Consider the following 21,542-nt stretch of genomic DNA (forward strand, 5'->3'; position numbering starts at 1 on the left):
TTTTGCTATATTGCCTTGCTAAATCCTGTCACTCTTCCCTTCCTGCTTGTGGAGGTGTCATAATACAGTGAAGAATAAACATGCTTCAGGTAGCAAAGCAGTTTGTTGAAGTGAGAGAGGATCATCTTACACTGACTACCAAAGAATTGTCTTCAGTTAGTTATTTACTTCTCACATTGGACCACAAGAATGTGAGTAATAAAATAATGATAAACTACAAGTAATAGGAAAAGCAAGATCAGGAAACTTAGAAGACTAGAAATCAAAACCAGAGGAACAAAACAAACCATAGATTTGGCTCTTGGCTTTCTGGTCCCAAAGTAAAGGGAAATTGGGGCGCCTGGGTGGCTCAGTTGGTTAAGCGACTGCCTTCAGCTCAGGTCATGATCCTGGACTCCCAGGATCGAGTCCCACATCGGGCTCCCTGCTCAGCAGGGAGTCTGCTTCTCCCTCTGACCCTCTCTCCTCTCGTGCCTCTCTCCCCACCTTCCCCTCTTTTAAAAAAAAAAAAACTTAAAAAAAAAAAAAAAAATACAAAGTAAAGGGAAATTACATGGTTCTTCTTTTCAAAGACAAGAAAAATAACCCAGGAGAGGGTATAAGGTTTTCTCAGCATGTAGTTCTCAAAGAAACATGTAACATGGGATTGTATGTAGGAAGAATGAATGGCTTTCCAAGTAATTATCAAGTAGTTGCAGCAACTTGAAAAATCTAAAAATCATTTAGCATGTGATTTTATTAAATAAATATAATTACAAATGAAATATAATTAAAAATTATCCTGTTTAAGAAGCTGGTTAGGGGTTTAGAACTCTTCCCTTGATGAAAAAGTATAGGTCTCTTTTCTGTTTTGTAACCATGGATTCAGGGTTACCCGACTTGTGTTCTAATGAAGTCTTACCCTGTTCTATTTTTGTCACACTAGCCAAAAAAGAAGAACATGTCAGCCTACCAGGTGTTCTGTAAAGAGTATCGCGTAACCATCGTGGCTGACCATCCAGGTATAGGTAAGAACATTTCCGATCTTCAGTTTTGTTACTTTCCATTTGTATCTCTGCAGCAGTGCAGTTAATTCAGCCAATCAGCAGGCAACTTCTTCCTATCTTTATAACACACATCTCATTTTTCCCCTCGGTTCTGAAGTCACTTTAGATTTTGTCTTCGTCCACCCCATCCATAAAAGAGATAAGCTTTCTGTTTATATCTCTTAAACTGATAAAATGGGAAACTGAGTAAGATTAACTGTTCTGAAGCGTAGTACATAAATCCTCGGTTGTTTGTTTCCAAGATCCTACAGCTGACCTTTTCCTTAATCTGGCCCTTGGGTGTGAGTTACAGCAAGAGGACTTACATTGCTCATATTTGTCTCTGTGTCAGAAGTTAGTGAGGTGAGAAAAACACTCCGCCACAGACCTTGACAAGTCACTTCACCTCTACAAATCTCATTTGCCTAATGCGTACGATAACTTCCCAACCTGCACATCAAGGTTGTTGTGAGGCACCATGAAGTACCATAAAAGATCTGAGTGCTTTATAAAGCATGACCTTGCCGTACAAATGGAAGGGCAACATAGCGCATCTAGAGGACTGCTCAAGGGAAATTCTTTGGTTCTGTGCTCTCAAAACTCGGTAAAAATCTGACAGCTTTTATCAAATTTTACAGAACATGTTTTCTTTAACCTAAGTTGATAAGCTCTGTAAAATGAGATCAAATTAAAAGACACCAGAAAGATGTTTAAGGGATAATAAATCCCTAGAGAATAGATGTGTGAAAATTTGAGCCTGTCTCATGACCACTAAAATAGCCCCTTCCCTCCCTAGAGAAAAGAATCAAGAAAAGTGATGGGGTTTTAGTTTGGTTTTCTGAAAGAACCTTGTGCTATTTAAATCTGAGTGGAAAATCCTTTTTCTAGTTTTTGCTCTTATCAGTCTTCTGTTTGGTTTATAGTCAAGCCTTTACTGTGTTATGTTTTTTTACTCTTTTATGCCAGATTTTGGGGAACTTAGTAAAAAACTGGCTGAGGTGTGGAAGCAATTGCCAGAAAAGGACAAACTGGTGAGTACACTTCCTTACGAACACTGTTTTCATTGCTTTATGCCTTCCAAAATGTGTCATTCTCCTGTAGCCCATCCAGCCAACAGTGAAAACAGCGGGGGGGAAAAAAAAAATCACAAATCAATAGAAAATGGTTTTGCAGAGGGCGTTAACACTGGCTGGTGCCAGTTTACTCTAGTGAGGATTCAGCTACAGGAAGGCTATCTTTTCTAGCCTCATCTAGTTATTTTCCACAACCTTACATTTGAGCCAAAAGACGACCTAACTTGGGCAGTGATTAAGGGTGAAAAGAGAATCTAAAATCAGCCCTTTCCTGCAAACAGCAACTGGTGAGACCAGATCTGAGAATGGAGAAAGGTCACCTGCCTCCTGATTACTGCCAACCATAAAAGTATGGGCTGTGCTCACTAGGTGAGCTGGTTGCAGGTCATCATTCTCATCAGCTGTTACCAAATAATGTACCCCACTATCAACAAACCAGGAAGGCAATGGTAACTAATCCTATCGGAATCATTCCCAGTCACTCTCCAGTCAGGTGATGTGAAGGTGGTCTGGGAATTCATCTGGGTGAAACGAAAATATTTGTCACCCAGGTTAGGTTATTTTTTGTTCCCATTTCCGTGTCATTGTCATCCTGCAATTGGCGTTGCCAACCAGCAGGTCGAAAGAACTGTTTGAACCCCATGGACAGCGTACTGAGCCACTTGTTTACCCCATGATTTTACATTTCGACCTTCGAGTGATCTCAAAATCCATGCCGAGACCTGCCTGTTAGCACAGAGGAACGTTTATAGAGTCTCCACTAAGATATCACGGTAGTCAGCATCTGAGGCCTGCCTGTTTAGTAAGCTTCAGCTTCTAAGTTGCCGTCCAGCCCCTGCCCTCCCCCCTCCAGGCTTCCCTTTTTTTCCTTCACTCTCCTCTCCCATAACTGCTTTTCCTTTTATGTCTTGTCGTTTCATTTATCATAATTTATTTGGTCCTGATCTGACTGCAGATTTGGAAGCAAAAAGCTCAGTATCTGCAACACAAACAGAACAAAGCAGAAGCTACAACTGTGAAAAGAAAAGCATCCTGCTCAGAAGTTCCCGTGAAAGTGAAAGGTAGTGACTGCGACCCTCTCTTCCCTAGAGCATTGTGAATCTTGTTCCTTACTAGGAATCGGGAGAACAGTCTGTTCAGAAGTGGATCTTGATACCCAGATGTTATTACCGAATATTACAGGTTGCAAAAAAAATTTAGAAAATGTGAATCAGAAGTCAGCAAACTTTCTGTAAAGGGCCAGAGTAAATACTTTAGGTCTTGTGGTCCATACCGCACTCTGCTTTATTTTTTTTTTTACAACCATTTAAAAATATAAAGCCAGGGGTGCCTGGGTGGCTCAGTTGGTTAAGCGTCTGCCTTCGGCTCAGGTCATGATCCCAGGGTCCTGGGGTCGAGTCCCGCATCGGGCTCCCTACTCAGCAGAGAGCCTGCTTCTCCCTCTCTCTCTCTGCCTGCCTCTCTCCCTGCTTGTGCTCTCTCTCTCTCTATCAAATAAATGAATGAAATCTTTAAAAAAGAAAAATAAAAAATAAAAATGTAAAACCATTCTTAGCTCACGGGCTATACAAAAACAAGCCATGGGCCAGATATGGCCCACAGTCCATAGTTTTGCTAATGCCTGATACAGCTCATAAAAGGGGAAAAAGCGGGAAGAACATTTTTGTGGTGTTCCAGGCCATAGGCAAGCTTTATCTCTCTATTTCATCTGTTCTCAGCTTCCTCTGCAGGAGTACTGTCACCCCAAAAAAAATCCCCGCCCACTACCGTGCTGTTGCCGTCCTCTCCAGCCAAAGCCCCTGAGACAGAGCCCATTGATGTCGCTGCTCATCTACAGCTGCTGGGAGAGTCCCTAAGCCTCATCGGACACCGCCTGCAGGAAACTGAGGTGAGTATGACTGTCAGCGTAGCTTATTTCTGATAGGATGTGAGTCCGTTTACTCCTTCCACGTGCATCCATTGAGCAACTACTGCTGTGTGCTAGAATATGCCAGGTGCTCAGGAGACAGTCACAAAGAAGATATATGCTAGTAAAAACATCTAGAGATTTGGAATCTTCCTACTGGCTCTCAAAGTTTACCCTTACACCATCCTATTGAACAATGGCACAAAAAGGAGTTAGAATCTCCTATAACTTTTTTTCCCGGTTTTTATTGAGATAGAGTCGACATATGATCCTGAAACTCATTTTGATTTTTTTTTTAAATGACATGGGAAAAATGAATACAAATCCCATGGAAGTTTCAATCACTTGTACTTCTAAGATGGTTTGAATTTTTCTGCACATTTCCAGTAAGGTCTCGGAGAGACAGAGTAAACTGTATAGGGGATTAAGGGTGCCTCTACTTCTTTGAAAATAGGTAGCAAGGGGCACCTGGGTAGCACAGTTGGTTAAGCGTCTGACTCTTGGTTTCGGCTGAGGTTGTGATCTCAGGGTCTGAAATCGAGCCCCACGTCGGACTCCGCGCTGAATGCAGATTCTGCTTAAAACTTTCTCTCCTTCTCCCTCTGCCCCTTCCCCCGCCCCCCCCCCGGCCCACATGCTGTCTCTCATGCTCTCTAAAATAAATAAATAAATCTTTAAAAAAAAAAAAAAAGAAGAAGAAGAAAGAAAAGAAAAGAAAATAGGTAGCAAATAGGGAAATTGAGGTTCTCAAGCTCTTCATTACTCCACGTTGAATTATACAGCACTGTGTGCCCTAGGGAGATCTTTGTCCTTTTAAGCTTCAGTTTCAAAATCACTTAACCTGCAAAGCTGTCATGTTCCATTTCTATTACCATATTCAGTTTCTAATCATATTGCCCCCCTGGCTAACACAATAGTGTAGTATTTCAGTTTTCCACTGGGTCCTAATAGGACATTCCAGCAAGGAAATCAGTCTCAGCTGCTAAAGCCATTTCTAAGCTGAGAAATCAGTGTAGGAATATAAAACTATTCACTTGCTTCTCTGTGGAAGTCGAATTATTATTCAACAAATAAAATGGCAAAAGCCGCAAAAGATGAAGGTTATCCAGGTTTTTTGACTAATTTCAATAACTTAGCAGATTTCAAAACAACTAGGGTATTTTCATATAGACTCAGATATTTAAATAAATATAGATATTTCCAGAGTAAAATATTCTGGGATCCTTATTTATTTTTCATATTTAGTGATTCTTAGTTTCCTAAAAAGTTAGAAGTTAAAATGATTTGTTTTATGCCCCTTCCATATTCCACACTTCCCCTGATATTTCCATTTAGTTTAGCAAATATTTGTTGAGTACCTAGACATTATTCCAAAACTTGGGGGAGTAGAAAATCTGATGCTCTTCCTGATGGTTTCCTGATGATATCATTAGGAAACTTAGAGTCTCATTGGAAAGGTAGAGCATATACATAATCTGCAATTAAAACAAGCCAGCCTCGGGGCGCCTGGGTGGCTCAGTCGTTAAGCGTCTGCCTTTGGCTCGGGTCATGATCCCAGGGTTCTGGGATCGAGCCCCACATCCGGCTCCCTGCTTGGCGGGAAGCCTGCTTCTCCCTCTCCCACTCCTCCTGCTTGTGTTTCCTCTCTCGCTGTCTTTCTCTGTCAAATAAATAAATAAAATCTTTAAAAAAAAACAAAACAAACAAAAAAAAACAAGCCAGCCTCTATGAGCAGCTGCTTGGAGAGAGTTACACATACATGTGACCAGAAGAGGGAAAGACTTGCATAAGTTTTCCAGCCACTTTATTTTATGTAACAAATGGTCTTACCGAGATCTAATTCACACACTGTAAAGTTCACCTTTTCAAACTCTAGGATTTAGTGGTTTTCAGTATATTCACAGAATCATGGCCCCATCACTACCTAATTCCAGAACATTTTTGTTACTCCCAAAAGAAACTCTGTACCCATTAGCATAATTCCCCATCCCCCTCCAGGCCGCTTTTTCCCAGACTTCAGTCACTTGCGTATATCCTCACGATTTTGCAATTTCCTTGCACCACTCACACTGTTATTTACCTTATATTTTTATTTGAATAAATCTATCCATGCTTTCACAATGATATCCTTGATGTCACAAGTCTGAGATTCTAATATTTTTCTAATATAGTACATCCCAATGGGTATGTCAGAATAATTAATGTACACCTATATGCCACCTGAAATTGCATACTATGCTTTAAGGAACATTGATTTCTACAAGTCACTCATTTATAGATTGGATACCAGGAGCCTACTAAAATTAAGTGACTATTACAAGTTGACACACTGTGGCAGAGCCCAGCATGCGTTGCTCCTAACCCTGTCTCCCTCTTTGCTCTATGCTCACTGATGCAGTGAGAGCAGCTAGAGAACAAAGAGAGTTAGGGGGAGTCAGGAGAGGTTTTGTCAAAGGGAGGTACTCTTCTAACAGGGCCTGAAAGGATCTGGAGGGTTTTGTCTCATGGAGACTTTGGAGAGAGACCTTCCAAAACCAGAAAATGGTGCACATCTCTGTTTCTCGACCTTGCGGTCTTCTGCAGAGATGGATGAAAGGAGCCCCACTGGGGCCGTAGACCCCACTCCCACTTTAACCAGATCTTCCAGCTGTTTTATATATTGGATTCCATATCAGGGTTTCTTTTAAGTTTTTTTTTTTTTTAATTCCAGTTAGTTGGGACGCCTGGGTGGCTCAGTTGGTTAAGCGTCTGCCTTCGGCTCAGGTCATGACCCGGGGTCCTGGGATCAAGCCCTGCATCGGGCTCCTTGCTCAGCAGGGAGCCTGCTTCTCCCTGTGCCTGTCGCTCCCCCTGCTTATGCTCGCTCTCTCTCTCTCTCTGACAAATAAATAAAACCTTTTAAAACAATTAAAATTTTTAAAAAATAAATTCCAGTTAGTTACCATACAGTGTAATAGAAGTTTCAGGTGTACCATATAGTGATTCAACACTTCATACATCACTTGGTGCTCATCACAACAAATGCACTCCTGAATCCCCATCACCTATTTCACCCATCCCCCTGCCCACCTCCCTTTTGGTGACCATCAGTTCTCTATAGTTAAGAGTCTGTTTCTTGGTTTGCGTCTCTCTCTCTCTCTCTCTTTTTTTTTAAGGATTTCATTTATTTGAGAGAGCACGAGCGAGAGGGGCTGAGGGAGAGGGAGAGAGAATCTCAAGCAGACTCCACACTGAGTGTGGTGCCCCGACATGGGGCTCGACCTCAGGACCCTGAGATCTCAACCTGAGCCGAAACCAAGAGTTGGATATTCAACCAACTGAGCCACCAGGCGCCCCATCTCTCTCTTTTTGTTTTCCCATTGCTCGTTTGTTTTGTTTCTTCAACATCAGGCTTTATTTGAAAAAAGGGTTTTACTACTAAAATGATGAAAATCTAGAACATCCAACGTGTAAGGTGGAAGAAGGCTGAAAATTAAGGCTGTAGCCCAAATTACAGAAGGCCTTGGATGCTCTCAAATGTTTATACTCTGTTATGGAGGAACTACAGGGATTTTTTTTTTTTTTTTTTTTTGAGTAGGGAGGGATGTGATCAGAGCTTGCATTTGGTTTTCTCTGGAAATATCTTCTATTTCAGATTGGGAGTGAAAAGAGACCAGAACTGGGGAGACGTTATGTAACAGTAATGCAGTCCAGAAATGACAAAGATTTGAATTAATTCAACAAATATTTATTGAGGGCTTACTGTGTGCAGAACACTAGTAGTTCTTGAGAGGATATAAAAAGGAATAGGACATGATTCCTGCCCTCAAGTTGTTTATAATTCATTAGGAGAGTCAGATATAAAATATTAGCTATAATTAACTATAGGGCAAAAGTAATGGAATAATACTATTAATTGCTAACTGGTTGACTGCTTCCTCAGCCAGCTTTGGTTCAGGTGCCTCATGTGGATTCTTTCATGTAATTCATACCGCAGCTTCATGGGGCAGAATTTGTGTTCCCCCTCTTCTACAGAAGAAAAAAACAGACTTAGAGAGACTAAGTAACTTGCTCTGGAGTTCAGCCCCAAGTGCTAAAACAGAGGCTTGAATTTGGTGGCATGACCTTGAGGTCCAGGCTAATCTTAACCCCTTGCTGCACAACCTCCCTTGGGAGGAGGAGAGGGAAGCCTCCTTAGGACAGGGGGAAAAAAGAGTCAGTAATGGCAAGGCCTTGAGACTGGATAGTCGTGTGAGTGGTGGTGACTTTAGCAGAGAAGGGATTCTAGGAGGAGAGGAGGTGATTTCTCTTTACAGCATGTTGAGATCTGGAAACACAGTGAGAGACCTAGCAGGCAGACAGAAATGCAGTTTGGGAGACGAAGATTTTGGTAATAATAATAAGAACTACTGATACTTTTTGAGCACTTACCATGTAACTGGGACCATCCCAAATACCTTATACCTTTTATTTCCCTTAATCCCCTCTGCATAGGCTCGTTGACAGCATAGGAAGCATCTTGCCCCAGGACAGAAGCAGTGAGTTGGGGACCCAGCAGTCCTGAGCCCAGAGCTCATTCTCTGAAGGACTGTGCTGTGCTGCCTCCCTAGATGCCATAGTACGCCAGTGCTTCTGGATAAAGCAGATGATACCAGAGCTGGGCAGGCACACTGGCAGCAAGCAGTCTTATTTCTTACCTATTTGAATCACAGAGAGAGACATTATGAATTGTGCAAGATGTTAAAATTTGACATGAACTCAATTCACTTCTTTCTGAGAGTTAACAGTTCAACCCAGAAAAGTGGTATCATCAGCTATTAAAAAGCCACGTAGGTGGAGAAGTACACGTATGTGTGTGTCACATGTTAGTTGGGTAGGGCTGTAGAACTCTCGTAGTTATCACATTTGAGCTATGCTCGTGGAGTTCATAAGAAAAGTACTTTTGCACACATGACCTCCACAAATCTTCCCAGGAGCTCTCCGGAGTAGGTTAGTCTAAGTGACTGACCTTAGGTCGCACAGAGGGTAAGGGGGTTGGGAATATAGAAAAGGAACCTGGGAACGTACTGTAAAAGTTTTCTTTTTAAACAACTTACAGAGTTTTCAAAGCAGATACCTTCCCATTTCTGCTGCAAGTTGCAGAGAAGTGGCAAGACTTCAAGAACAATGTGAGGAAAGCGGCCAGAACATGGAGGGCGTGTCAGGAGTGGGACTCAAGTTACAACCCGCTCTCCCTTACTGCTCTCCTTTCAGGGTATGGTGGCTGTGTCCGGCAGCTTGTCAGTGCTTCTGGATTCCATTATCTGTGCGCTTGGCCCCTTGGCCTGTCTGACCACACAACTACCTGAACTGAACGGCTGTCCCAAGCAGGTCTTGGTGAGTTTTCCTTGGATTTTTTCAACCAGACCCCTCGGGAGCCACAGAGGTCCTGCCTTAATGAGCTCTGTCGGGCACAGGCTCATAGGCTTCCTGGCAGATGGTGGTGCTCCCTTTGTCTCTTGGCCCACAAACACGGTACCGTATTGCTGAGCGCAGACCATGCCTTCAGGGCAGCTAGAAATCCTGCCATTTCCCTAAACAGTCCTTTGGAGGGAAGCCTTCTTGCCCTCGAGGGGCTGCAACGCCTCTGTGGCCTAGTTGCTCTTCTACACACAAAGAAAGTACCAGGAGTCTTCTGCCTTTTCTCCGAGGATCAATGGGAAGAGCCAGCAGAGAGGCTCCTAGCAGAGCAGACAGCAGGGTGCAGCTCCCGCTGCTTTCTCGAACGCTCGGTTTCCTTTCTCATCTCTTGCCTCTGAACAAAGAAATAGGTCTCGGGGAACTAGGGTAAAGTACTCTTCAGCTGAACCTTTTCCCTTGTTTTGCAGTCAAACACACTAGACAACATTGCTTACATCATGCCTGGACTGTGACAGCAAGGAGTCCCGGGACAGAGACCTTATCCTCCCCCATTGCTGGTTTGTGTATATATGACTGTTCCAGATCCCTTCACTGGCCTCCAGGTGTAGGTTTTAAATTTTTATATATATACATATATATATATATATATATATATAATGTACAATATATACATAGGACTGCAACTACTTTGCTTTTAATAATTTTATGAAATGGCAAAGGTTTAGCCAAGAAGAAACCTTGGCATGAATATGGGCTTGGGATTCTTTTTTCTCCTGTGGTGGATAAATCTGCCTTAAAAATCAGTGTAACTTGGGGGCTGGGGGCTTGTTCTGGGTGCCAAGGGCATCTCTTTATGGACAGCTAAAATGTGATTTTTTCCAAACTCAGTTGTACCTCCAGACCCATCACTGACCATTTGCCTTACCTGTCTTACAGTCGGAAATGTAATAGGAAAGATTATGGGAAGATGCCAGTTGACTGAACGTACAAAGCCTTTCAACTTAAGTGACCTAGATAGGAAGTGATGAAATCGTTCCCATCTTACAGTTACTACAGTGGCTTAGGTGAACTTCGTAGGGGGTTCATTCCCATTCCTGCTCTACAGGTGTCCGTGTCTCAAAATTTCTTGTAATCATTGGTACCATTAGCAGCCTCAGTAGGGGCCAAGGAGTTACATGAGCCCCAGCAGCATAAAACACCTTGGAGAGGGTAAAGCTGTTATTGCACAAGTTGAATTGCATATATTGTGAGCTGACCCAGAATATTCCATCTACAGAACTAACTGCTGATATCTTCCATCGGCAGCATTAGCTCAGTCACTGAGTCCTCAAAGGTTTTGCTGCTTAGTTGCTTGATGGTTGGGGAAGATGAACTTTGCCCAGCATGATTCTTGGGTTCATCCTGTTGGCTCCCCTGGTGGGCAGATAGATACCCAGTGTTCTGCATTCCACACATAAGTGAATTGCGAAAGAAAGTACTCGATTCTCATGTAGGTTTATTTATGTGCGCGTGTGAATGTGTTTTAATTATGTGTATTTAACTCTTTAAAATCTCTTAGATTTTAATTTATCCTGTAAATTTCTGTATATATAATTTAATAACAAAAGCCTCCACCAGCAACAGCATGTGGAAGATACAGATTTGTCATTTCTTCCCTCCTTCTTTTCCTCTGGTCTCCTCTGAGAACTTCAAATCATCTACATTTTAAGGTATCGTGCCTCAAAAAGGAATCATTATGTCAGGATTCTAATTCTTTATAATTCAATAATGTCAAGAAAGCAAAATTAAAAGGAATGTTACCATTCCCAGCTGCCCACTTTTCCAAAGAACCAGACTTTTGCTTCCCAGTTCCAAAGAAGACAGTTGAGCACTTCAGGGTTGTTATTCAATCTGGTGTGAGATTCCCTGCCAAAACCAAGCTCCGGGGTAACTGTGCTTTCTTCCCCTGGCCTAGACGGAGCACTACAGCATCAGAGTAGATCTTTGAGGACCGTGCAGCCAGCCTGCATCTGACTTAATGCCTTCCCTTCTCCCCACCAGTGTGGTCACAGGGCTTTGTTTCCTGATGGTACTCTGGCTGCTGATCAGCCCTCAGCTCAGAGCAGTTGTGAAGTTTAATTGGGGAAACAGAAGGAAACGGGTATGTTTGGGAACCAAAATCAAGAAGAGCTGAAATCTGGGTTTGATTTCGTGTGTTAGACCCTGTGCCACGCCTCATCCGTACCCATGGAAGTTTCCTGTTTGACACAGGGGCCTTGAAGACACAGATTAGTACGGAAGAAGTCAATCCTACGCTTGTCATTTGTGCACATTAATGAAATCCTGATGAGGACCTGCTTTTTGTTTGTTTGTTTTCCTTTAAAACCCAACCCTATTGTATTTGTATTTAAATTTGTACACATTTGTATAATAATCTGTACCTTGTGGTATTTGGTACTACTAGAGGAAAAACTTTGGATTCAGACCTTCTTGCAGTTTTTATATCATTGTTTTATTTTGTTTTTTAAATAAATTCTAGCGGTTTGATCCAAATCCCATTACAGTTGTATAAAGAAATAAAATTTTGTACTTATATTATTAAAAATCACATTTTTAATATTTGTAGTCCGGTCTCTGGTATCTTTTCCCTGTTCCTGGCCAAGTTGCTATGAAATTCTAAAACCTGTCATTTTCCACCTATATCCCACCATGATTTTCTTAAAAAGAAAAATCTGTCCGGACTAGAGGCCAAGTTTCTGATCTTAGCCATTTTCCTAACATACATCTTGCTCTGTCTCTATTAACTTTTACATTGTAGAGTCTCGTGTTCTCTCTCTTGCAAACTAAAAACCAGTGACTCTGATAAGAGAAGCTGTATTCACTGATAAATGAAATTGTATGTACACCACAGTGTTGGCCTAACACAAGAAAATAGCAGTCGTGTATTAAGGGTCACATCTGAACCATGTGCTTAGACATGACATATTTCATGCCGTTTCAGTCCTCTCCTGACTAAATGAGTGATGTTGGATAGGTCACTTAGTCCTTATGGGCGTCTGAAGTCCCACCAGTAAAATAGTGTTCAGGTCACTCCCACCCCCAAGCCTGCGGCCAGCCAGCCTAAGTGTCTAGTAACACTGTGAACATTTAATATATGGAGACCTGACCTCTCAAGGTAAAAATTTCAATGCAAACCCAAGGTGTTACTAGTCAGAAATAGTGGAATATTCGATCAATGGGAAGGCTGACCTCTTACAGAGAGGCTACAAGAAAGAGACCAAGACGGCTGAGTGACTAGGAAAGAGCGATTTGCATGTTTTCTCTCTCTTAATCCTCCCACGAGCCTTATGAGTGTTACCCCCTTTACAAATGAGACAGATGCAGAAAAGTGCTCCTCCTTGGGTCGCACAGCTAGTGAATGGCAAAGCCAGAAGCAGCACACTGGCACAGCTGACCCAGGGCCTAGGCTCTCTTCTGCCCCAAACCACATTCACAGTCGGATCATGTATGGAATCCATCAGAATCCTTCTCTGTTATCGACAGTCCTGAGCAAATGAGATCATAGGAAGACTACCCAAGACTTTTCCATTGTTCAAATGTCTGCTTGTCCTGGCTGGCTTTTGCTAGACAGGCCTCACTTTTGTCATACTCTTGTCTTTCAACTTTGGAGGTAGAGGATCTTGATTTTTGTCTAAAAGGACTTGAAGGATATAACAGATTACATCCCATTTATGCAATATGTCAGTCTTAGGGACATATTTGCCCTCAAGAAGGCATTTTATATCAATATTACTAAAATACTTAAAAAATTAAAACACTGTTTACTAAATGAGTTTATTCCTTGTTGGCAAACACTTAAAAAAAATAGGCTGGGGACACCTGGGTGGCTCAGTCAGTTAAGCGTCTGCCTTCGGCTCAGGTCATGATCCCAGGGTCCTGGGATCAAGTCCCACAATGGGCTCCCCACTCAGCGGGGAGTCTGCTTCTCCCTCTCCCTCTGCCCTTCCCCTCTGCTTGTGCTCTATGTCAAATAAATAAATAAAATCTTAAAAAAGAAAAATAGGTTCTCAGGACCCTGAGAACAAGAGTCACATGCTCTACCAACTGAGCCAGCCAGGTGCCCCTTAGCAGTCACTAGTTTTTTGTGTTTTTTTTTAATGTTTTATTTATTTATTCATGAAAGCCAGAGAGAGAGAGGCCGAGGCAGAGGGAGAAGCAGGCTCCCCGCATAGCAGGGAGCCCGATGCGGGACTCGATCCCAGGATCCTGGGATCATGACCTGAGCCGAAGGCAGATGCTTAACCATCAGAGCCACCCAGGCACCCCAGCAATCACTAGTTTTAATCAGTTTTGCACTACACTTAATGTTTGCCATTTACATTCTTATCTGTTGTGTTGACAAATCCACATACTTCCACTTCTAATTTAAGAGCTATATTGTATTCTGTTTGCATGGAGTTGACATGATTCCACTCCCTGTTTGGGAGTATGTGGATTGTTTCTGCTTTTTCACCATGAAGGATATAACTTGTGGCTGTTTTATTCTTGTCAATAAAGCCAAGATCTGCCCATAATCACTTTAAACCAGAATGGTGCAAGGAGGCAAGAACCTCATTCAGGTAAATCACCACCAACATGAGCATGTTAAAGGTTGCTAATGGAAGAATCCAAAAGAAGTTTATGCTAAAATATCCTCCATACAACCTAGCAATATGCTTAATGAAGAAAAGCATGGTGGGTACCTGACATGGAAGTCATCTTAAATGTACGTCCCCCCCTTTATAGTCCAAATACCATTATTTGGTAGATTGATTTAAATTTCAGGGGCACCTGGATGGCTCAGTCAGTTAAGCATCTGACTTCGGCTCAGGTCATGATCTCAGGGTCCTAGGATCTAGGATCTAGCCCTGCTCAGCGGGGGATCTACCTGTCCCTCTCCCTCTACCCCTCCCCCTGCCACTCGTGTTCTGTCTCTCAAATAAAATCTTTGAAAATAAATAAATTTTCATATATTAGTCACCATGCTAGACAACAGTGGTGAGCAAAGTAGACAGTATCCCAGCCCTCACAGAGTAGCTAGACTAGTGGGGAGAAGGGTATTTATGAATAGGTCTCATGAGCATTATTAAAACACTTCAAAGCGCAGGAGTACAAGACTTCCATAAAGTTCTTATACTGTACAGTAGTAAAGTTATCAGCCCCTGTGGCTGCTCAAACAAGGTAACATAAGGAAGTGATTAAGTTTTAATTTAGGTTCTCCTTCATCCTAACTTTGTACAATTTACTAGCCTTTCTAATTAAAATCACAATTACTGTGATCAATTAAATATGAAAGCACCCTGCAGTAGCCCAGACTACCAAAGCAGTGGTTATTGTATCTTTTGGACTACATATGATCAAAAAAAAAAACATAATAGGTCAGATCTGATCTAATGTGTGGGTGAAATATCTAAAACCTGGTACATAGGAAGGTTGAAGAAGATACTAGAATCCTAGAACTAGGAAAGGCCTTTGAGAGTCAAAATTTGTAACTTGGGGTCTACTGCTGTACTTCGGGGACCCCAGAAAGTCCCTGAAGTTAAATTGTATCTCTGCCCTTTTTTCTTCAGAAAGGTTGGTGGTTTTCTTCAAGTTCTCAAAGGAGCCTGTGACCTAAAAAAAAAAAAAAAAAAGGTGTACAGTCCTTGATCTAATTCCAGCATCCGGAAAAAATGGAAGCTCGCTGTCTGAATCACACAGTAAATGGTAAAGATGAGTCCCAGGCCCCACTTATGACTACATCTGGGTGCTTTCTGCCACTCCGGGCTCTAGCCCATTCTCGCTGCAGGTCACTGAGTGGGTTCTGTCAAGGGATAGCAATCCCCTGGTGCTGGCTTCCAATTTGAGATAAGCGAATGCGGGCTGCAAGCAGCGTGCATCTTGCCACCGGGAGGCCCGGACATCAGATGGGAAGAGCTCTACCAGGGCAGGGAGACAACAGGCCAGAGATGCTGTCAACCCCAGCGATGGGGGCGTAGTCTAGTGAGGTCACTAGAGTGAGAACTGATCTGAGCTTGCTGTGTAACCTTACCCAAGTCATTTCCCTGCCCTACGACTCTGACAGCAGCGCCCTTAAAAAAAACACTGGGGCGTGGCTTGGAGAGGCCACGCCCCCAGATCCGCCCAGCCCTACGCTGTGCGCGATGTCCGCAGGCGCCGAGTGAGTGGCAGTGAGGTCATCGCCCTCCGACTCCGGGCACCAGACCCTCCACGTCAGGGGTGGGGCCTGTGGCCGCGCTCGACTCCCTACGCCCCGCCTCCACGGACGCCTCCTCGCGGACCTTCCGGCACGTCACGTGACGGGTCGGCGTCGCTGGCGGTTGCTGTCAGCTGATTCCCCGGGTTGGTGGCTGGGGCAGCCGCAGCGATGGACTTTCTCCTGGGGAATCCGTTCAGCTCTCCGGTGGGACAGCGCATCGGTGAGTCCCCGGAGCCCCAGCTAGCCCCACCGCAGGGCCCTGCACCCGGCCTCAGTCTCCCGTGGCCCCTCCAGATCCCAAACCACCCTCTGGAGGGAGGCTGGGAGGGGAACGAGGCTGGCGTGTCTCTCCCCGACCTGGCCCCGCCCAGCCTCCCGCCTACCTTGATTGACAAAAGCTACGGTCCATTAGGAAGCCTGGACTTGTAATGGATGCCTACGCCAGCCAATAGCTAAAGAGAGAGGGCGGGTCCGGGCGGTTGCGGCTCAGCCAATGTGTGGCTGCTGGGGTCGGTGAATCCAGGGAGAAAGTTTTGGGGGTGGAAGGGGCTGCGTGGTTTTACCGTTTTGGGGCCCCTGGCCTGTCTCCTTCGTCGCCTGCCCAGCCCGGAGCTTGGCGCCTGGGCTCTTGCCTACTCCCTCCTGGCTCGCCGCGCTCTCGGGACACGGATACCGGAGAAGGGCTATAAGTCCCTTCTCTCAGGACCAGGAGACCGGGGCTTGGCGTCTGGGCCGGCGACTTGTGGGAACGGGGACAGGCAACCCTGCTATTCCCGGGGCCCGGCCGGACGCTGGCGAACCTGCCAGACCAGCAGCAGGTCGACCGCACGGTCGCAGACTCCTCGAGCTGGAAGTGATCTCAGGAACCACCTAATTCCGCCTCCCTCGTTTCTCAGTAGACGGGTGGGCCAAGCACCCTGGCGGGAGGCACAGACTCGCTGAGAGCCCGGGTCTCCTGGCTCTCCTGCCCCCTGTTGATGGGAGACTTACTAGCTCTGTGACGTTGCCTCCTCCCTGTTTCCTCACTGTAATTAGGGGTATATTAATGGTCCCTGCTTCCGTGGGGTTGTTGTGAAGGTTCAGCTCGCTAATAATTGTAAAGTACTCAGAACCGTGCCTGGCACATGGCCCTGCTATATAAAAGAAAGTGGTAATATTTATCCGCATTGTTACTGAGATACCACCAAGTGAGGGTCGGGAATCCCTGGAAATAGCTGGGCGGAGGGTTTCATAGGTACTCCTTGTGGTGCACCAACAGAGGGAAGAACCACAGGCCCTGGCCCAAACAGCCAGCACTTCCCCAGGGGCAGTCTGGATGTGCCTCCTCGAATTAGGAGACTGTGGCCATTACTGTGAAATTCTTCCTTCATCCTCTTGATGGCCTTTAGCATTCAGTCCAGACTGGAAAAATTGGAACTTTTAGACGTTCTTTCCTTTCTTACTGTCTTGGAAGCGAAACCTCACTTAACTGTCAACCCAGGTCTGCAATGTAATCAGCGCCATGGCTGTCTGTGGCTCTTCTGAGGTTTTGTAATCAAATTTGTCCAAAGGGGGGTGGGGGGAAGTCCAGGATTTATTTACAGCCAGAAAGCTCCTGGACCAGAGAGGGGAGGCTGCTCTCTGAGGAACACCCTCCCAGCTCCTGGCCACCCACACCCCGCAATGAGTCATTGTATTGGAGCTGAAAAGAGAAAGCGGCTCTTCCCTCATCTTTATTTCTCCAACAACAGATACCGCTCTTTCATCACATGCCAAGTTGGAGACTTCTTACTTCTTACCTTCAAAGTCAGCCACATTTTCTGAACCTTTCTAGAAAAGCTCACCTGAGCTCTGGGCCTTAGTTTGTCAAAGAAAACAGCTTCTCTTCTTATCCTGACGGTTGCCTGTTTGTCACAAGAAATACTCTGCCCAGAGAAAATGCTACTAAGTTATAATAGCTTAGATCCCAAACAAAATTTTACTACTGAAGCGGTCTTTACCCTAGGGGTCTTCTAACTCAGGGTTCTCCTCAGAATTCCCTGGAAGACTTGTTAAAGACAGATGGCTGGGCCCCACCCCCAGAGTTTCTGACTCTAGGTTCTGGAGTGAGCCCTAGACTATGCATTACTAACAAATTCCCAGGAGAGACTAATGCCACTGAATTGGAAACCACATGTTGAAAAGCTCCATTCTAGCCCATCCCCTTCATTTTACGCAGGAGAAGACTCTGACTCACCCAAGCCCCCAGTGAATTGGTAGTGAAGCTGTGATGAACTCCCCAGAACCCATGAAATTATGAAATTTGAACCAAAGCTGAAGAGGCTCTAAAAGTAGAATTAAATGAAGAATAGCTGCCATTTGAGTAAATGCCGTCAGTATTCTTTTTTTTTTTTTTAAAGGAGATGAGTCTTTTTTTTTTAAGATTTTGTTTCAGAGAGTGAGAGAGAGAGAGCACAAGAGGGGCTAGGGTCAGAGGGAGAAGCAGACTTCCTGCTGAGCAGGCAGCCCGACGTAGGACTCGATCCCAGGACCCTGGGATCATGACCTGAGCTGAAGGGCAGACACTTAACTGACTGAGCCACCCAGGCGCCTTGCCTTCAGTAGTCCATATGTTTTAAACAAAGAGATGGAAGGACTGCTGATTGGCTGTGATTATTGATGACCTAGTAGTTCTATAAGCTGTAGGAGTAAAAGAATCTCCAGGCTGCCGACTCCATCCCCTTTATTGCAAGTAGGGCCCTGTAGAGTTGGCCTCCCTGAGCACAGAGAGTTCCAGTGATGCTCATCAGGGGTGAGTGTCACTCAACTCACAAAGCCCACATCTTCCCACACACCCAAGCACCTTTCTGTTTGCTGCTCCCTCTCCCCGGCGTGCCTGCTCCAGTGTGCATCCTTCAAAGCTCAGGCACTGTCACCTCCTCCCTGAGGCCTTCCCTGACCCCTTTCCTGACCCCTTCAGATCCAGCCATTGCTTTCGTGCCCTTGCATCTCCCCCGCTCCTCAGGCTTCTTCACTCTGCCTTTGGGCCCTGAGCCTCCACTTCCTCCTGGCTGGAACGGTGGCTACAAGAGCATCCACCACCTCTCCGGGTGGTGGTGAGAATGAAGCAAGCCGCCCCCCACCCTCCCCGGGAGTGCCTGGCACATTGTGGGTGTGCAGGAAACATTAGCTCTTGCTGTCCTCACCATTGTTTTTATTATTTCCACCATCGCACGCTAACAGAGCACTGTCCCGTTCTATTAGTACTTGTGCATGTGTGTCTCCCCAGCTAGACTAGACTTCCTGAGAACAGGGACTGGACCCCACTGGTCAGGACCCTCGGCACCTGGCATGGTCCCGGGCCCATAATAGGAGGGAAGAAAGGAGAAAAAGAAAGTAACATCCTGGGGCGCCTGGGTGGCTCAGTTGGTTAAGCGACTGCCTTCGGCTCAGGTCATGATCCTGGAGTCCCTGGATCGAGTCCCGCATCGGGCTCCCTGCTCGGCAGGGAGTCTGCTTCTCCCTCTGACCCTCCCCCCTCTCATGTGCTCTCTCTCATTCTCTCAAATAAATAAATAAATAATCTAAAAAAAAAAAAAAAAAAAAAGAAAGTAACATCCTGGGAGCAAATACCATGGGCCACGGACCATGCGTGGTTATTAATATTCACAGTGACGCTGCAAGGTTTTGCTGTTTTTTCCATTTCACCAAAAGTAAGTGTGAGGGAACATATCATTTCACAGTTACTTGGGGTCGGGATCCAGACCCAGGTTTCTCTGGCTCAGAGCCCCTGTCCTCTCCTACCCCTCACCACGCTGTATCTGGCTGATCGGTGCCTATTTGGAATTCACATTAGTCCAGCCCTCCAAGTTCCACAGTCTCTGCTCTACCCACAGATTAGCTTTGCTGATGATCACGTGCACGTGAGTCCATGCCACTGCCAGGTCACTCAGCCTTATCGTTCAGTAGGAGAGCTTCCCAAGTGCAGCAGCCTGTGGCTGAAAGGATGCCAGATCATTAGAACGAGGTGGTATTGACACAGCTCTCTCCTTGCAAGGATTTCAAAACCCTTTCCAGTATCCTCTGAGGACACATCCTAAGGGTTGTTTTATAGACAGATGTCAGAAGGCAACCCAAGAAGCGCATGGCCCGTTTCTGACTGTCAGCTCAGCCCTGGCGCTTTGAGTCAGAGACCCGACTGACTCAGAAAGCACACTGCACGCGACAGATGCTGTCAACATGGGCAGTCCCCGAGGACCAGCTCCCAGGGCTTGGGCTGGAGGTGGTGGCTGCTGGATGCTGGATGACGGGAGAGCTCTGCGCCTAGGGCCAAGCCCTGGGATGGACGGGAGAGGGGAAGAAGTCAGGCAGAGCTGCCCTTGGGGATCCACAAAGGCCAAGCCAGGGGAGCCACAGGAAGGAATCGTAGAGGGAAGACCCCAGGTGTTAGTAGAGGGAACACCGCGGGCCTTCTGGAGGGCCATTTTGGGAGTGATGAGCTGGAAACTGGCCGCCCAAGCGACGTCGTTAAGGGAACGGCGAGCTGGGAGGCAGGAGACCTGGGCCCAGCTCCAGTTCTGCTCCTACCTATGGCACGTCCCCCTCGCCGTTGCCCGTAGCCTGCCTGCAACGTGCTGCCGTTTTCCCTTTCCTTCCAGAGCACTGAGGAGGAACAGCCGAGGGAACGGAGGAGGACGGGGAAGGGTGGGCCCTAGAGAGAAGAAAGGAACCAATGGCCTCAAGAGGAGTGGTAGAGCGACTCCACAGACTTGGAGGGCAGAGAGCGACATCACCAGAGGGGAGCTCAGGGTCAGCACACACAGCCCCAGCCCTTTGCATCGGTGTTGCTTGCTCTCCACCGCTGGAGGGGCGAAGGTAGAGGCTGGAGGGAGGGAGGCTGTAAGGAGGATTCCCGCAGTGGCTGCCAAGAAGGACTAGACCAGGATTTGCAAACTTTCTGGAAGGGGCCAGAAAGTGAATGTTTACGGCTCTGTGGGCCTGTGGAGTCTGTTGTGATTGCTCAGCTCTGCCGCTCTACCGGAAAAGCAGCATAGACTGTGTGTAGGTGAATGGGCAAGGCTGTGTTCCAGTCGGACTGTTTGTGGGCACTAAAATGTGAATTTCATATCATTTTCACATGCCATGAAATGATATTATTTGGATTTGTTTTCAGCCATTTAAAAATGTGAAAACCATTCTTAGCCTTTGGGCCATACAAAAGCAGACTTAACTGGCACGTGCGTTCATAGTTCGCCACCCTGGATCAGACCAGCTGGCCAGATGCAGAATGATGGAAGGCAGTGTTCCTCAGAGTGGGATCCCAGAGAACCCCAAGTCACAGATGCCTGAGGATGCTCCAGCACTGGGCCTCCCAAGTCTAAATCCCTCCTACTTCCCAGAGTGTGCCCTTCGGGGCGTGGGGGGTAGAGGGCTCATGTCTTAAAGCTCTGGGTCCCTGCTCTCTAAGTGCTAGAACCAGCTGAGAGCCCAAGTCTCTGTCTTGAGGACAACAGGGAATGATGTCTAGAAAGGGCTTTGGGTCAACTGGGGCTACATAGTAAGGCATCCAGGATGAGCTCTTGAGTCACACCAGATGGTCTGAGTCCTGGTTCAGCCTCCACCGGCTTTGTTACCTGGGGCGAGTTACATAACCTCCCTGTTCTTCAGTTTCACATCTGTAAAATAAGAATTTTTTTACACGTTATCACTTGGGGTTGCCATTTTCCTGTGTTGGGCAGCATGCAGCCCAGGGCCTGCCAGGCAGTAAGTGTCCGTAGCTGTCAGCCGCTGCGATTTCTTTACTGGTGTTATCCTCGTTGCTGGGGCATAGTCTAAATTATGACAGAGCCAAGGTATCAACCCAGGGCTGTGGCTCTGGTGTTGGTCTTGCTCTCCCTGGGTGATGAGCAGTCACTGGCTGGTGGCAGCCACATTCATAGACAGGTCAGGTTTCAGGCTGTGGGGTGGATCCCATTCTTCCTTGG

The 21,542-nt window shown here is 45.8% G+C and overlaps 2 protein-coding genes across 8 annotated transcripts in view; both read left to right on the plus strand.

Annotated features, from left to right (window-relative positions):
* Positions 1–11,981, plus strand: part of HMGXB4 (HMG-box containing 4) — a 30,966-nt gene extending 18,985 nt beyond the window's left edge. For 5 of the 7 annotated variants that reach the window (XM_032416642.1, XM_032416647.1, XM_032416645.1 and 2 more), the window contains 5 exons: positions 926–1,007; positions 1,992–2,056; positions 3,054–3,159; positions 3,817–3,986; positions 9,237–11,981. In XM_032416642.1, the coding sequence (XP_032272533.1) occupies positions 926–1,007; positions 1,992–2,056; positions 3,054–3,159; positions 3,817–3,986; positions 9,237–9,512 (699 nt within the window). In that variant the 3' untranslated portion in view covers positions 9,513–11,981. The remainder of the gene's footprint in view (positions 1–925; positions 1,008–1,991; positions 2,057–3,053; positions 3,160–3,816; positions 3,987–9,236) is intronic. The other 2 variants (XM_032416644.1, XM_032416643.1) reach the window with 1 other exon arrangement.
* A 3,555-nt stretch (positions 11,982–15,536) lies between these two features.
* The window catches only part of TOM1 (target of myb1 membrane trafficking protein), a 37,724-nt gene continuing 31,718 nt past the window's right edge, over positions 15,537–21,542 (plus strand). Inside the window, exon 1 of the mRNA XM_032416500.1 lies at positions 15,537–15,820. Coding sequence (XP_032272391.1) covers positions 15,769–15,820 — 52 coding nt within the window. The 5' untranslated portion in view covers positions 15,537–15,768. The remainder of the gene's footprint in view (positions 15,821–21,542) is intronic.

Source organism: Phoca vitulina, unplaced genomic scaffold (genome assembly GCF_004348235.1).
Source record: "Phoca vitulina isolate PV1807 unplaced genomic scaffold, GSC_HSeal_1.0 scaffold19, whole genome shotgun sequence".
NCBI lineage: Eukaryota > Metazoa > Chordata > Mammalia > Carnivora > Phocidae > Phoca > Phoca vitulina.